This window comes from Myotis brandtii, unplaced genomic scaffold (assembly GCF_000412655.1).
Source record: "Myotis brandtii unplaced genomic scaffold, ASM41265v1 scaffold157, whole genome shotgun sequence".
Lineage (NCBI taxonomy): Eukaryota > Metazoa > Chordata > Mammalia > Chiroptera > Vespertilionidae > Myotis > Myotis brandtii.
The window spans coordinates 5,303,182-5,318,643 of NW_005355708.1; the positions used below are offsets into that span (position 1 = coordinate 5,303,182).

Genomic DNA, 15,462 nt, shown 5'->3' on the forward strand with positions numbered 1-15,462 from the left:
ATATGTATGGTTTTTAGCAGGTAGAGGCAAAGGGTTGTAGCCTTAATTAGACTGGGGGTGCTGTGGCCTGAATTAGGGCAGGGCTGTGCAAGTGATGAGGCAATAGTAGGGGACAGGCTGGAGAGGTGTTTTGAGGGGAAATCAGCCCTGAGGATGAGGGTTGAGGGTGACCACTCCCCACTCCCACCCTGTTCAGGAACACAGGGGGACAACTGGGACCTGGAGTGTTTTGTTTGACCCCCAAAGTATTTTTTAACTCGAGTAAACGGTATGCCCATACAAGGAAACCCTGCGTAGCCATAAAAAAGAATGATGGATCTCTTTAAGTATTGTTATGGAATGATTTCCAAGATTTACTGTTAAGTGAAAAAAGCAAGGCACAGGAAAAATAGTATACTACCATTTCTGCAAAGGAACAAAAAAATGAAACCTTTTCAATGTGTTTCTATTCAATTTCCCATAAAAGTCTAGATTTCTTTTGAAAATAGAAAAACCTGACAGTCCTGGGATGGCCTCCGTTGGCCAGAGGACACCAGCAGCAGCCCCCTAGTTGTTCAGTTTGCCGCAGTCCCCACCACTCCTCATTGTCTGCCTGCCCAGCGGAACTCCTTTGCTCACGGACGTTACTGTAGGCATCTGGGGTTGTGAGCCACCTTCTGGAACTTGGCAGCCTTCCTCTTAGTCCTTCATCTCACCTCTGGCCCTCAGCCTTCAGCTGCCGCTGACCCACAGACCTATCCTGGGGGAGGGGAGGCCAGCACCCTCTTGGGCTTCCACTCACAGTCCCTCCTCCTCTCTCAGCTCCAGCGGTTCAAGCGCTCGCTTTCCCTCAAGACCATCCTCCGAAGTAAGAGCGTGGAGAACTTCTTCCTTCGCTCAGGCTCTGAGCCCAAGTGCCCCACCGAGGTGCTGCTGACACCGCCAACCCCACTGCCCCCTTCCTCCCCACCACGGGCACCCACAGACAGGGGCCTGCCCACCCCGGCACCCTCCCCCTGCCCCGTCCCACGTCCCCTGGCATCTCTCAAACCAGTGAGGCTGCACAGCTTCCAGGAACATGTCTTCAAGCGAGCCAACCCCTGTGAGCTGTGCCGCCAGTTCATTGTAGGTAGGTGCCTGAGGCGGGCAAGGTGATGGGCCAGGGTGGGCATGGGGAGTTGGCCTGTGGAACTTCCTGATATTCATGGCTCCCAGTGCTCACTGTGCCCCTCACCCTGGGCAGACAAATGAGCTCTGTTGGGGTGAGGGGTGCCCAGTCCTGCTGCATTTACTAACAACTCAGGCTTCAGTGCAAGTTCGCACCCTGACTGGACGAGGGGTAGATGCTAGTCCCGGAGACTGGTCCCCTACCCTCTCCCCACCCCTCACCTGCCTCCTTTGCTCCATCGCCCATGGGTGTGTCCTCTCTTGATCAACCTCCTTTTCTGAACCCAAATTCTTCCCAGGAAACTCCAAGCAGGGCCTGCGGTGTAAGACATGCAAAGTCAGTGTCCACCTCTGGTGCTCCGAGGAGATCTCCCACCAGCAATGCCCAGTCAAGACGGTGAGTGGAGATGGCCGGCGGAGAGCCCCCAGAACCAGCCTGTGGGGGATGAGTACCCCTCAAGGCTGCTTCCCCATGTGGAGGTGAGGAAGATCCATTACTCCCTGGGCTGTGACATCCTCACGCCCTCTCTCTGCCCCCTCTTGCCGTAGTCCTCCTCCTTCCGTCGCAACTTCAGCTCCCCCCTCCTGGTGCATGAGCCGCCACCAGCCTGTTCCACAAGCAGGGAGTCCCCGCCCACTGGTGAGTATCCCCCTGTTGCTCCTGATCCCGCTGTGGGGTGTTGAGCAACCCATGCATTCCTCATCTGGGCACCTGTGTCTCACGGGCACTGCCAGTTCTTGGCACGGCTTCCACCTCCCTTCTGTGGGTGCTCCTGTCCTGCATGTAGGGCTCCTTCATTCACTCATCCGTCACCAAAAACTTTACTGAGCACCTACTGAGTGCCAGGCATTGTGCCAGCCACAGGGACATAGCACTGAAGAAGATGAAGTTCATGGTCTGTAATAGACATGAAATAGATAATCACACCAATTATCAATGAGTCATCATTCAGATGAATGCCTAAAACAAGGATAGGAAATAAAGAGAGGAGAAAGCAGCCACCGTCCTCAACCATGGAGACTGGGAAAGGCACTGGGAGAAGTGAAGGGTGGGGAGCTAGTCCACTGAGGATCTGGGGAAGGCCAGTGTGGGCAGAGGGTGTGGCCTGAGGCGGGAAGGGGCAGTCACAGAAAGGACAGCATGGCTGGGACTGAGGGAGTGAGAGTGAGAAGGTGGGACAGGGCCATGGGCCCAGGGCCTTGGGGTCCATTTTACGATTGTTCTTTGGACTTTGTTCTAAGGACACTTTTTGTGTTTTTACAAGGGCATTCTGGCTGCTGTGTGGATTGGAGGGGCCGGAGTGGAAGCAGAGAGAGTAGTGGGGAGGTTGTGATGGTTGCCAAGAGAGAGTTTGGGAGCTTGGAGCAGACTGGTAGCGGTGGAGATGGAGGGAAGCGGGCAGATTCTAGAACATTCGGGAGGTAGGACTAAGTGACGGAGTGATATGGGCAGTGAGGAGAGTGAGGGGTCAAGGACGCCACGGTTTCTGCATGGGCTCCATGGGAGGAGGAGGGAGAATGGGGAGGGCAGATGAGGGGAGACCGGAGTTCAGCCAGGGCTGCGGTCCAGGGCTTCAGGGGTGAGCGAGGCCGGCAGCTGGGTGCCTGGCCTCGAAGGTGGATCGTTGGCAGGCGCCAGCGGGAAGGTGGACCCCGTCTACGAGACCCTCCGCTATGGCACCTCCTTGGCACTGATGAACCGCTCCAGCTTCAGCAGCACCTCCGAGTCCCCCACACGGAGCCTGGTATGGTGGGCACCAGAGGGGAACCGGGGGGCAGGGGTCTCTGAGGAGGGGGGTCCAGGGGCTGAACCCTTCCCTCTCTCTGTCCCCAGAGTGAGCGGGAAGAGCTGACGGAGGATGGGGAAAGCAGCATCCGGAGCTCCGAGGAGGGCCCTGGCGACAATGGTGAGTGGAGGTTAAGGCCCAGGGGCAGGAAGGGGTCACAGTGTCACAGCGCGGTGGCTTCCTGCTGCCTCACACCCTGTCTCCCGCCCCTGGCACCTGCAGTGTTCACAGCCCCGGCAGAGAGCGAAGGGTCGGGACCAGAGGAGAAGAGCCCTGGACAGCAGGTGAGGTGATGCTGGCACCAGCCCCAGGAGGCCAGGTGGGGAAGGAATGTCACTGACCCACAGGTGGGTGAGAACAGGGTGAGTGGGAGGGTCACTGCTCCATCATTTATTCTCAGTCTACAGTCTACAGGGTGGGCCGTGCTAGGGGGAGTGGTCACAGGAGGCAGGGGTATTACCCTCCCACCACTCACCCAATGCCTATTGCTCCCACTCCTGTTTCCCCAAGGGTGGGCAGTTTCAGGGTGCAGAAGGCAGCACAGTATCCCCCTCTCCGTCCTGGCCCAGCACCCCCTGGGGTGTGTGAGCACAGCAGATGGGAGAGGCTGACCTCTCCTTATCCTTGACCCAGGAGCCTGTGTCCCACCTCCCAGCCCCCAGGTAGCAAGGTCAAGGCCAGTAGGTGGAGTGAAGAGGGTATGGCCCTCCCATCACTGACCCAGAGCCCTCCCACAGCCCCCCAAGCACCCGCTGCGGAAGGACGTGGGCCCCATGTACTCCTATGTTGCGCTCTACAAGTTTCTGCCCCAGGAGAACAACGACCTGGCTCTACAGTAAGTCCTCCTTGTGCCCAGCCCCCCCGGGTGGCCGCCTGGCTCCAACCTCAGGGCTCTGCACTCCCAGACCTTGGGACACGAGTGTGAGGGGCCCTTCAGGAACCTTCTCCTGGCGTACTTGAGGCTGCTGAGCCCAGAGAGGAGCGGAGCTGCCCCGGGTCCAAGAGGGAATTGGTGCTGATGGCATGGCTCCTGCCTACACCCCAGCTCTGTCCTGGCCAATGTCTGCTGTCCCTGCGGTCACACAGTGTCCCCCTGTTGAGGGCATCAGGAATCCTCCTTCAGCTGAGGGGGGCATGCAGGGGATCTGGGGTCCAGGACTGTGGGGATGCAGAGGGGGCAAGCCCACCCTGCCCCATATGCTGCCCCCGCTCTCTCCTCCCAGGCCTGGAGATCGGATCATGCTGGTGGATGACTCTAACGAGGACTGGTGGAAGGTGACTGGGCAGGGTGGGAGACGGAGGGACCCTGGTAGGCATCTCGCCAACCTCTGCCCTCAACGGGCACTGCCCCACCTTCTCTCCAGGCCCCAAAGACCACTCCTCCTCCAGCCACTGGCTCCAGCCAAGCCCGGGACCAACCCTCAGACCTTGCTCTTGCTTTGACACCCCCCCCTCCCCAAGCCGCCCCAGCTCTGTCCCTCTGCCCACCTAATGCCCTTCCCAATGCAGAAGCCACCTGACTGGGGGCTTGAATACAGAGAACCCAGAATCTGGCATTGGCTCTCAGTGGTCACTGGGTCTAGAGAGAGCAGTGGGGGTGGGGGGGGTGGCACTGGTGCTCATGCCAGCCTCATCCCCAGGGCAAGATTGGCGACCGGGTTGGCTTCTTCCCAGCCAATTTTGTGCAGCGGGTGAGGCCGGGCGAGAATGTTTGGCGCTGCTGCCAACCCTTCTCCGGGAATAAGGAACAGGGTTACCTGAGCCTCAAGGAGAACCAGGTGAGTGCCTGGGCCCTGCAGCGGTTACAGGAGGTGGGACTGCGGGCCCTCTAGTCCTCTCCTGCTGGGACTTGGTGTTGGTGGCCACAGGCAGGGGCCTGAATTACAGGAGAGACAGCTTTGGGGAGAAGAGGAGCACTGGATTAGGAGTCCAGAGGCTTGGGGTTGAATGGTGGCTCTGCCTCTGGCTTGGTGTGTAACCTCAGACAAGTTCTGTTCCCTCTGTGATATGGCAGAGGGGCTGCGTTAGACCAGATCTCAAAGTCAGCCGCAAAGTGCTGCTCTGTGTCTGCTGATGTCCTGGTCTTGCTGCTGCACCCTAGACCCTTATGGGATCTGCTCCTATCACCCCAGCTGAGGTCTCCAGCCACATCTGATGCCCGTTCCCTCATTCCCGGGAGCGGGCCCCCTGGGAGCCATCAGCAGGACTCGGGGCCAGGGCTGCAGGCAGTGCCAGGCCTGAGCTCCGTGTCTCTCTGGCTCAGATCTGTGTGGGCGTGGGCAGGAGCAAGGATGCTGACGGCTTCATCCGCGTCAGCAGCGGCAAGAAGCGGGGCCTGGTGCCAGCCGACGCCCTGACCGAGATCTGAGAGGAGCCAAGAGAACCCAGATGCCACCCCTGCCTGTGCCTGGCCCTCGCTTCTGGTCCCGGGAGGGGAGCAGGCATCTGCCCACACTCTTCCTCCCTCTGCCTCTCTCCTGGCGGCCATTCACCATGGCTTGGGAGGCTTCTGCACTGAGGAAGGTTTCATTTCTTGGGTCCCACGGTGTCCTGAGAGATGTGCTCCTCTGGGACTTGGGGATGGGGGTGGAGGAGAGAATAGGGGGATGGGGAAGCTTCCAGGTAGGACCACCCCGTGCCCAGGCACCCCCAGTCCAGTTGCCGTGCTGAGCCCAGCCCTGAGGGGCATTCTTGGGGGAACGTCCCTGCTGCTTCTTCCCCAGAGCCTCCCTGTGCCCACACCAGCTTTGCATGACACGCCCTCTCCCGCGGAGCCTCTGCTTGGGTCTAATTGTGTGCGGCCCCGCCACGGCCACGCCGCCCCCGTGGCAGTGAGTGCCTTCCCGGCCTCTCAGCCTCTGCCCCAAAGTGCTGCCCTGTGTCGCTGACAGACGGGGTGGGAGGGGATTCATTCGGGGCCACGGGAGGGTCCTGAGTCCATCTCCTGGTCTCACTGCCTCTGTCACTCCATCAATTCTCAGGAAAGTCCTGCAGGAACCTCTCCCATTACTTGAAATCTGGGCGGACAGAGGAGGGGAGGGCTGAGGGCGGGAGGATGTGTGGCACATCAGAGACTGTCCCCTGGAGAACAGTCACCACAGAGCAGCCGCACCCTAACCTACCCTGGCTCACGGGAAAAGGACAGCCAAGAGCAACCTGAACACAGAAACCCGACTGAGAACAAAACACCCCCCTTTCATTGTCAGGACACGAAAAGCCCCCCAGCAGCAGGACCCAGCAGCCAGGGGCGCCGGACAGGAGGCCCCAGGAGCCCCAGCCTCAGGGCTGCCTTCCAAACGGCCTTCCTCACCCCTCTCCCTGCGCTCTGCAGTGAGGGTCCCTTTCTGGCTGCATTTGCTCCCTTGTCCTGGACACAGAGCCCAGGGAGGAAGAGGGCGGGAGCGGCTGGGAAGGTGGGTGGTGGTGTGGCCACCAGGAAAGGCAGGGAGAAGGCACCCCGGGCGGGTGGGCACACTGAGATGAACACTCCCTCGCAGGTTGCTTTTCTCTGGTGCCAGTTTCCCTCTCCCCCCAGCTCAGAGCCTCCTCTAGTGTCCTTGATCCTTGATCGTGCCAGCTGACGCCACCCCCACCCTGGGCACAGTCATGCCCTCCCATGCGGTGGGAGGGACACGTGGTCTTACCCACTGGCCCCTGCCCCACGTCTCCCCCGCCCCCCGCAGAGGGGGACTCAAGCCACACTGCCCTGTTTGCTGCCTTGAGGCCCCTCAGCAACACCCCAGGGGCGGCCCGTTGCCCACTGTACATCCGGCTGCATGACGGTCTGCTGGGGCACCGCCAAGCCCCGGGACCCTAATTAAACGTTTCTTGTCCCAGCCGGTCTGCTCTGTGTATCTGCTTGGGAACGAGGGAGAAAGGGGAAGGGCGTGGGGTGGGGGCTGGGAGAGCTGAGAGGAGGCCGGCCGAGGGTGCTGATCTCTGGGAGGGGTCCCTGAGCCTCTCCCCCCCCCCCTTCCGCTCGAGCAGCCTCAGCGGGATCGGGAGGCGTTTGAGAGAAGGGGCTGCGGAGAGCCAACGCGGAGAAGAGGGTGGAAAGGACCCCAGGAAAGGGGGAAGCAAGGTTTGGGGGTGCGGGAGGGGGAGCGGGCGGGGCTGCGGCCACTTTCCGGTTCCCCGCGCACCTGGGTCGCGCAGGGGGCGGCACACACCTCCTCGCGCCCGGCGGTGCCCTGCGAGCCCGGGGCCTGCGGGGTTCAGTGTCCACCCGGGACCAGCCTGGCCCCCGCAGCCTCCCGAGTCCGAGGTACACACGTTGGCGGCGGGGACCGTCGCGGACAGGGGGGCCCTGAGATGACTCAATCGGGAGCCTGGCACGGAGATCCCCGCCCACCTGCGCCGGCAGAACAGCACCCCCCCTGCCCTGCGGGCGGCCGCGTCACGGGGAGCACGTCCCGGGCTATTTATAGGCGGAGGGGAGCGGGGAGACAGCGGGAGGCGGGCTGTGGGGGTGCCGGGACCTGCTGGGGTGCTGCAGGGCGGGGGACCTGCTCCCCATGGGCACGCCCCTGGGTCCGCTCCCCGGCCCCCCGCCCCCAACGCAAGGTGGGCCAGGTGGGACCCGGCCCTGAGCTTTCTCTGGGCCCTTCACCCAAGGAAGGGCCTCAGGGCTGGTGGGGAGAAGGAGGAGGACCCCTGATGGTGGGAGGGGAAAAAGGGGTCACACATCCAGTCCAAAGGCTTAAAGAGAGAGCAACTCGCATAATAGGCACCGACTGTGTTCCAGGAACCAAGCCAGGAACTTGATTTTATTTAATCTTGTCAATGACCCGATGAGGAAGGACGGAGAAGGGGAGGCCCAGAGAGATAAGGTGGCTTCTCCAAGGTCGTGGGGATGATCCTGGTGAACCGGGTCCCTTTTGTTCCCCCGGGAAACTGAGGCCCAGATGGACTAGTAACTTGTCCAAGGTCACCCAGCGGCATAGAGTCAAACCCCTGAGAAATCGAATCTCTTGCCAGTCGGCTCTTCTCCCACTGGGCCCTGGGTCTCGGGGTGCCTTAAACCAGCAAGATGGAAACAGAGACACCCCAGATGCTGGGCCAGGGGCTCCAGGGATCAAGACCCCACTCCACTGGAGACCGTGGGAGCCTTCAGCCAACCCTCCTGCACACCCCACTCGCATCTGCCACCAGCCAGCAGCTGGCCTGGACCCAGGCCTCCTCCCCAGCCCATTTGCCGCACTGCTGAGCACAACAGCTTTTTCGGGTGGCTGAACCACTGACAGCATGCTCACAGCCTGAGGGCCGGGAACAGCTGGTGCCCTCACTATAGCCTCTGCCTTCCTCTGTGCCCACTCAGTGGGTGGCTGGACCAGCAGCGCCGTTGGCCTGGGGCAGAGAATGCCCAGGAAACTGCTGGTGGTGCCAACCCACCATTTGGCTCTGTTGTCTGACCCACATGTGCCCTGCATCCTCCCACCTCAGCCTGAGTTTAACTGTGTGGGGACAGAGGTTGCCTAGGCTGAGGAGAGATGCAAAAGGAGGGGGAGGCTGGGAGCCAGAGACAGGAGAGGCCTAAAAGGGTAGAGAGATGGATACCCGAGGTGGGAGGAGGGGGTCACAGAGTGAGCCTCTCTGTCCAGTCCCGCCCGTTCTGCCAGCACCAGCCACTCCCTTTGGTCCCTTCAACCTTCTTCTCCGCCCCGCCCCACCATGCCCATCTCTCCCAATGCCTGGGACAGGCGGGGTGGGACACCTGCTGAGGAGTGCTAGGAAGACGGCAGTGCACTCCCAGCCTCAGCCCTCCGGTGCTTGCAGGGAGCCGCCCTAGGCCGTCCCTCTCTTAGCATCAGAGAGCACTGGGAAGAGGGACCTGCACCCCTTTTCCAGCTCGTGGCTCTGCAGCTGCCACTGTGCGCAGTACCTCTGCTGCAACCCACTCTGAGTCACACCCTCCCACGCCTGGAGACTCAAAGACGGGTGCTTGTGTTCATGCAATGCTGAGATCCTGGGGAGCAGCTGGCCCCTCTGGGCCTCGGTGTCCTCCTCCAGAAACGGAATTGCTCAGGGAATCTTTACCTGGGGTCAATGAACCCCTTTAAAGGGTATGCAAATTATATAAGGGGACCAATTGTATATGCTTGAGAGAATGGACATCTTTTTTCATCAGGATTTCCTAAGCTTCCAGACCTAAAGAGATCCAGGGGTGACTTCAGGGGTTCTGCTTGCCGAAGGGCCTTCCCAAGCACGGCTCTGGGAAGGGGCTAGAGGCCCATGGTGCAAAGAGGTAACTTTCCAGGCCGGGGTGAGCTTCAGAAAGAAGGCACTAGGGGGCTGGGTAGTGGAGGATGGTGTAGGGAGGATAAATGGTGATGGAAGGAGACTTGACTTGGTGTGGTGAACACAATACAGTGTACAGATGATGTGTTGTGGAATTGTGCACCTGAAACCTATATGATTTTGTTAACCAGTGTCACCCCAATAAATTCAATAAAAAAAGAAAAAAGGAAGTAACTAAACCCAAAACTTCTCAAGAGATAGGCTCCCACAACCCATGACCCTTCCCTTCCTGGCCAATCCTCCCCACAACCCAAAATGTGAGGCAGTTTTCTGCAACCACCGGTGAGAGAACAGCACCATCTCCTGGTCCAGGGTAGAAACCGGTTTCTGTGCTGCAAGCAGGAGCCCAGGTGCGGGTGCCATGTTTGTTGCCATAACCTCCTTTCTGTCGCTCTTTAACTGCCTGAAGGGAGTGGAGGTGGAGTGGCCTCCAATGGCCTTCCTCCTCTGGTCCATGACTGGGAAGGGGTCCCATACTCCAAACTGAGAGCTTGTCCAAGGCCCTCCCCTTCTAGGCCACAGCTTCCCCACTCAGGATGACAAAGGATTGGAGCAAGAGCTAAAACATGAAGTGCATACAGGCTGCCACAGTAGCAACAGGGAACCCTCAAATTAGTGCTCTCGTCCCAGGCTCTGATGCACGTGGGTGGTGGAGGTCCTCTGGACATTTCTCACTGGATCTGGGCTTCCCTGCCTTGGGCCACGCACTTCCCCCATCTGGTCGAGACCGGGCAAGGACAGTCGAGGCAGAGCTGGAGAGGGGTCTGCTGTCCCCAAGACCACTTTAGCCCTGCCTTTCCCAAGTGCAGATGAGAATGTCTGCCAAGTACACCCCCTGAAGGCCAATTGGCTTTGTATTGGTCCCCCCAAAACAAAAATTCCTCAGGAGAGGGGTGGAGGACTGGGAGGTAACTAGCTAGGGCAGCGGTTCTCAACCTGTGGGTCGCGACTCCTTTGGGGGTCGAACGACCCTTTCACAGGGGTCGCCTAAGACCATCGGAAAACACATATAATTACATATTGTTTTTGTGATTAATCACTATGCTTTAATTATGTTCAATTTGTAACAATGAAAATACATCCTGCATATCAGCTATTTACGATTCATAACAGTAGCAAAATTAGTTATGAAGTAGCAACGAAAATAATTTTATGGTTGGGGGTCACCACAACATGAGGAACTGTATTAAAGGGTGGCGGCATTAGGAAGGTTGAGAACCACTGAGCTAGGACATATGTCCATATAAAGGAGGTGGCCCCATCTATGCAATCTTCCTCCCAACCCAGACTTCTTCCTCATCCGATATTTAACTGGCTGACTGACATCCTCCACCTGGACCTCTGTCCCGCAAACTGCCACCCACTCAATTTATCTAAAGCTCAGCTCTTCTAGCCCTTCTCCCCACCTCAAATGGTTCCTTTTCATCACTAAAGGAATCCCCTGCCAGTCCTCCAAAGCTCAAGGCCTTAGGACCACCCCAGACTTCTTCCTCAGCCCCCACAATCAATGTATACAAAGCTGTTTCACTTCCTAAATATCTTCAACCCACTTTTCCCACCCCAACACTGTATTAGCTTTTTTTTTGTGAATCCAAATGTCTGCAAAACAAAGACAGTAACAACCCTACTTGAAAATGTTGCAAAGACTAGAATCAATGTTAAAGTACTGGGCTCTCAGTTATCTTATTGTAAAACTGGCAGTTATTACCCCCAGTAATAGTTGCAAAATAAAACTTACTTCCTATTTGTAAAAGGGGCCACAATTCACTAAGCAACTCACTGAGCTTGACTGACAAGCTTTTTGTATGTCATGTGCCTTTTTCCAATTTCTGAGAAAAGTCTTTTCTTTTATCCCCTAAGTGATGGGTATAAGCCCCACGCCCCCAAAATGTGATAGGACAGGAATGTAAACTGATTTATAAATTGTGATGCTCCAAGTGACAGCTTGTTACACCTCAGTACAGCTGTTTAGGGAAGTCCAGGTGTAATTTCTGGACTGATGTTATAGGGCAGCTTTCAACCTTGGACCTCAGTGCCCAGTTGAGAAGTGTAAGCACTATATTTGCTGTTATTTTTAATACTATGTGACAACTATTGGTTCACAACCAACATTTGAGACCACTTTTAAGGCGCCACCCATGCTCTGCTATGAAAGCATTTCTGAAGCACAATATTTTGGAGGCTTGGGTAGAAGCCATTCTTTCCCTCCCTGCAAAGTGGCTCTACACCCCACTAAAACAAGGTAAAACACCCACAAATCCCCTCTATCATGGACGGAGAGGTCACGAGTCAAGAGATGAAACAGCGACCCTGGAAGGGCCTGTATCTCAGTCCTGTGTGGTCATTTTGGCCCCTGAATAGTGAAGACCCACCCTGGCCAGGTAGCTCAGTTGATTAGTGTTGTCCTGATATACCAAGGTTTTGGGTTCAAGCCCCACTCAGGGCATACAAGAACCAACCAATCAAGGCATAAACAAGGGGAACAAATCAATGTTTCTCCTTCTCTCCCTCTCTAAAATAAATACATAAATAAGTGAAGACCCACAATCAGTAACTTTGGAAGAAGCAGAGAGGTAGATGAAGGCTGCTTTTATTAAATGACTGAACCATGGAATTGCCAAGGCCACTATGTACAGGTAAGAGAGGTGAAGCTTTATTTCTTGGTCTCTTCCTCCTTGGACAGAGTCTTGATGATCTCCTCCTTCTTGGCCTGGAGCCGCTCTTCACGGCGCTTGCGGGCTTCCTTGGTCTTAGACCTGCGGGCCTCGGCCTGGTCACTGAGAAATGGAAGAGAAAAGATGGGTCAGTTTGAGAACAGAGAGGCTGCTGGGAGACGGAAGCACATGCCCAGTTCTCACTATGAAGAACTCCCACTTCAACTAACCTAGTCCCTACCCTGCCCGTCTCAGAGGAACACTTGTAATAATAAAAGTCAAAGAACCTGCCCCATGACACAGAGGCCAATTCCTGAAGAAACTTACGCCAGAAGCTTCTTGCGAGCCTTGTCTGCCTTCAGCTTGTGGATGTGTTCCATGAGAATCCGCTTGTTTTTGAACACGTTACCCTTCACTTTCAGGTACAGGCTGTGGTACCTGCAGGATGTAGGGAGCAAGTGGTTCTAGCCAGTGACGGGATCAGAGGTTGGCCCCTCCACACCAAGTCCCTAAAGCGTGTAGAGTTCCTTTCCTCTCTTCTGTTGCTGATGAACTACTTTCCCCCAAACCAAAACTTTCTGGCCAGAAGAGCTCGTCTGGCAGATAATTCAATACTTTGACTATCCAGATGATGTATGGGGGTGGGATGGGAAGAAAAAACAGCTAGCCCTGGCTAAGTAGCTCAGTTGGTTAGTGTCGCTCCAATACGTCAAGGTTGCGGGTTCTATCCTCATCCCCGGTCAGGGCACATATAGAGGTCAACCAATGAATGTATAACTAAGTGGAACAACACATTGATGTCTGTTCCCCAACCCCCTCTAAAAACAACAACAAACAAACAAACAAACAAAAAACAAAGTAGGATAGAATGAAAGAATTTTCTAAGCTTACTCAACACACATAGCTCCCTAGCCAAGGCCAATGAGCTAGAATTGTGTCTGCACAAAGAACAAGCCATCAGAGCAGCAGATGGGTCTTGGTGGGCCCAAGAGGAAGACATGCTTACATGTGGCGGTCGATCTTCTTAGATTCACGGTATCTTCTGAGTAGCCGGCGAAGAATCCTCATCCTCCTCATCCAGGTCACTTTCTCAGGCATTCGAGCATTGGCGGTACCCTTTCGCTTACCTGCAGGCAAGGTGAGTTAGGTCCAGATCTCAAGGGAGTTATTCAAGCCAGCTGACTGGTCATAATGATAGCTACCAACTTCCACCTTGTGAAAACCTTTATAATTCACTAGGTCATGTGCCAAATGCTTTTTATCATTTTAAGTAACATTTCCATTTTACAGATGATCCCAAATATTTTCTTTCTTTCATTTATTGAATTTTAAAGGAAGCATAAAGAAGGCAATTCTTCCCCATATGTTTTGCACAGAATGTGGATATGATGGGCACGCACCAAGGCAGCATGGTAAGCTGGAAGGGGCTTTAAAGGTTGTGTGACCTTCATCTCCCTAAATCACCCTGACCCTTTTTGAAAGTGGTTTTAGAATTTATTGGACATTTTCAAGTACCAAGTAGAATTCTTGGCATAGGGTAGGTGCTCAAGAAATGTGACCTCTTTCTACCAATACTGTACTTTCAATTTCGACACTAGCGCCAACTTTCTGATTCGCAGAAAAAAGCACATCAAATATCAGAGTAAGAAAAGGGCTCAAGATTAGACAGACTGGGAAGGAAAAGATCCTAAATATATTTCAGTCTAGACTTAAACATCCATCATTTCTTAAGTCTCAGAGGAAGAAGAATGCACTAACCTATGCCCATATGCCTGCCCTTCCTGCGGGCCAAGGTGTTTTTCCGGCATCGAGCCCGGGAATGGACAGTCACAGGCTTCCGGATGATCAGCCCATCTTTGATCAGCTTCCGAATCTGCTGCCCTGGAAAAACATCATGTACCTGGTCAGTCAGATAGGGCCCCGCTCCAAGAATACAAGACATAACCCAGAGCTTAAATAGGACAGGCCACGGACACTGTGTACACCCCCAGCCCAGTGATCTCAAAACTTCCCCCCACTTTTAGGTATTTTGTAGCATACTCAAAATATCCATCACCAGGTCCCAGGTGATGTCTCATCACCCTGGCCCGTCTTCAGTAAGAATCCTGCTAGGTCCATTTAACCAAAATCCTTGTTACCTCCACTCCATCTTGGTACTTCCCATTCACTGACCCTCCTACACTGTGTGCCTGCCTTAGCTATAAACTCTGCCTGCCCACGCTGTATTTGTATTTGAGCCCAATCTCCCTCCCCCACTGTAAAAGCCCATTTGCAGTGGTTCCTGTACCTAATCGCAATGATCCCAAATAAAGTGCCTTACAATTGTCATCGAATACTTTTTTCCCTGTAATATTATATGGAAGTATTGTGGTATGATGCTCTCTGTAGGATTGACATCTATTTGCCTCGAATATGCCAACAGGATCTCCTCAGTCTGAGGCCCCAGGTCTTCCCACATCATTATTTCCTTGGTCATTTCTATACCACCCAGTGCCTGTACTCTCTTCATAAATCCTTCAGAGCTATAAAATAAGAGTAGCCACTCTAGGAAGTCATTAATGTAACACTGGGTGGTTCGATCAACTTGTGCTGTTTGTTTTTTCCTAGGAAGAACTAAAACGAAATCCTAGCTCTTTTATTTACTTTTTAATTAAAAAAAATTTTTTTTTGCTATGAACAGTTTGTCCATTAATTTCTATCTTGCCATTTTGGCAAATGGCCGGAATAAAAACTCTGGCATCTCCATTATTTCTGTGATCCCTCCATTTTATAAGACCTCGCAGACTATAAAGTCAACGGGACTGTGTCGTCTTCCGTCTCATGAAGAATGAGTGAGGGGTAGGGTGAGGGAGGAACATAGACCCAAGAACTCACGGGAGTTGGCGTTGGCGATTTCATTGGTCTCATTGGGGTCCAACCAGACCTTCTTTTTGCCACAGCGGAGGACGCTGGAGGCCAGCCTCTTCTGAAGCCTGAGCATGCTGCGGCAAGCGGAAAGAAAGCACGGCGGTCAGGCCTGGGAGCCATTGCTGGGAAGGAACGAGAATCCCCGCACATCTGCCCTCCCAAGTCTTCCAAGGCGGTGAAGCCTAACCCACGGGGAAGCGGATGCGCATGCGCACACAAGTGTTAGGGGCAAACACATCCCCTCCACTAAGCCTTTTGCCATCACACCCCCAGATCTTCCCTGTATCATTCCCTCTCGCCTCTGGCAAATGAGAACGGGTGAAATCAGGATGAAGAGGGGGCTTATGCCCGTCCTGGTATTCAGCTCTAAAAACAAGTGTTTAGCGTGAAGAACCCGCGGCCAGGAGACCTGATGTGCTAGTCTAGTCCCTTGCTTCCTGGGCTGTTTCCTTCGTCTCATCACAGCAAGAAGCGGGATTCAGCTGACCTTACGAGTTCTCTTATGGGCGGTCTAGGGAGGCGCTAGGCTTCGCCCCATGTTGGCAGCCGGAGGCCTGGGACCCAATCACATAGGCGCGGAGATCGGCTCGGATGCAGGAGCGCCCCGCGAGCATGGAGGCCAGGGCCTAGTCACCGCCGCGACCCTCCCTCTGCCCGCGTGGGTCGCCCCC

General features: G+C 55.3%; 2 protein-coding genes across 2 annotated transcripts in view; one reads left to right on the plus strand and one right to left on the minus strand.

Moving 5' to 3' along the window:
- The window catches only part of STAC2 (SH3 and cysteine rich domain 2), a 14,330-nt gene extending 7,561 nt beyond the window's left edge, over positions 1 to 6,769 (plus strand). Inside the window, exons 3-12 of the mRNA XM_014536221.1 lie at positions 802 to 1,108; positions 1,446 to 1,543; positions 1,696 to 1,786; positions 2,764 to 2,891; positions 2,981 to 3,053; positions 3,156 to 3,217; positions 3,671 to 3,768; positions 4,157 to 4,208; positions 4,574 to 4,711; positions 5,197 to 6,769. Of these exons, the coding sequence (XP_014391707.1) occupies positions 802 to 1,108; positions 1,446 to 1,543; positions 1,696 to 1,786; positions 2,764 to 2,891; positions 2,981 to 3,053; positions 3,156 to 3,217; positions 3,671 to 3,768; positions 4,157 to 4,208; positions 4,574 to 4,711; positions 5,197 to 5,301 (1,152 nt within the window). The 3' untranslated portion in view covers positions 5,302 to 6,769. The remainder of the gene's footprint in view (positions 1 to 801; positions 1,109 to 1,445; positions 1,544 to 1,695; positions 1,787 to 2,763; positions 2,892 to 2,980; positions 3,054 to 3,155; positions 3,218 to 3,670; positions 3,769 to 4,156; positions 4,209 to 4,573; positions 4,712 to 5,196) is intronic.
- Positions 6,770 to 11,803: 5,034 nt separating this feature from the next.
- Positions 11,804 to 15,462, minus strand: part of RPL19 (ribosomal protein L19) — a 3,964-nt gene continuing 305 nt past the window's right edge. Inside the window, exons 2-6 of the mRNA XM_005861902.2 lie at positions 14,759 to 14,865; positions 13,643 to 13,765; positions 12,891 to 13,011; positions 12,212 to 12,322; positions 11,804 to 12,007 (exon numbers count right to left, since the gene is read on the minus strand). Of these exons, the coding sequence (XP_005861964.1) occupies positions 11,884 to 12,007; positions 12,212 to 12,322; positions 12,891 to 13,011; positions 13,643 to 13,765; positions 14,759 to 14,865 (586 nt within the window). The 3' untranslated portion in view covers positions 11,804 to 11,883. The remainder of the gene's footprint in view (positions 12,008 to 12,211; positions 12,323 to 12,890; positions 13,012 to 13,642; positions 13,766 to 14,758; positions 14,866 to 15,462) is intronic.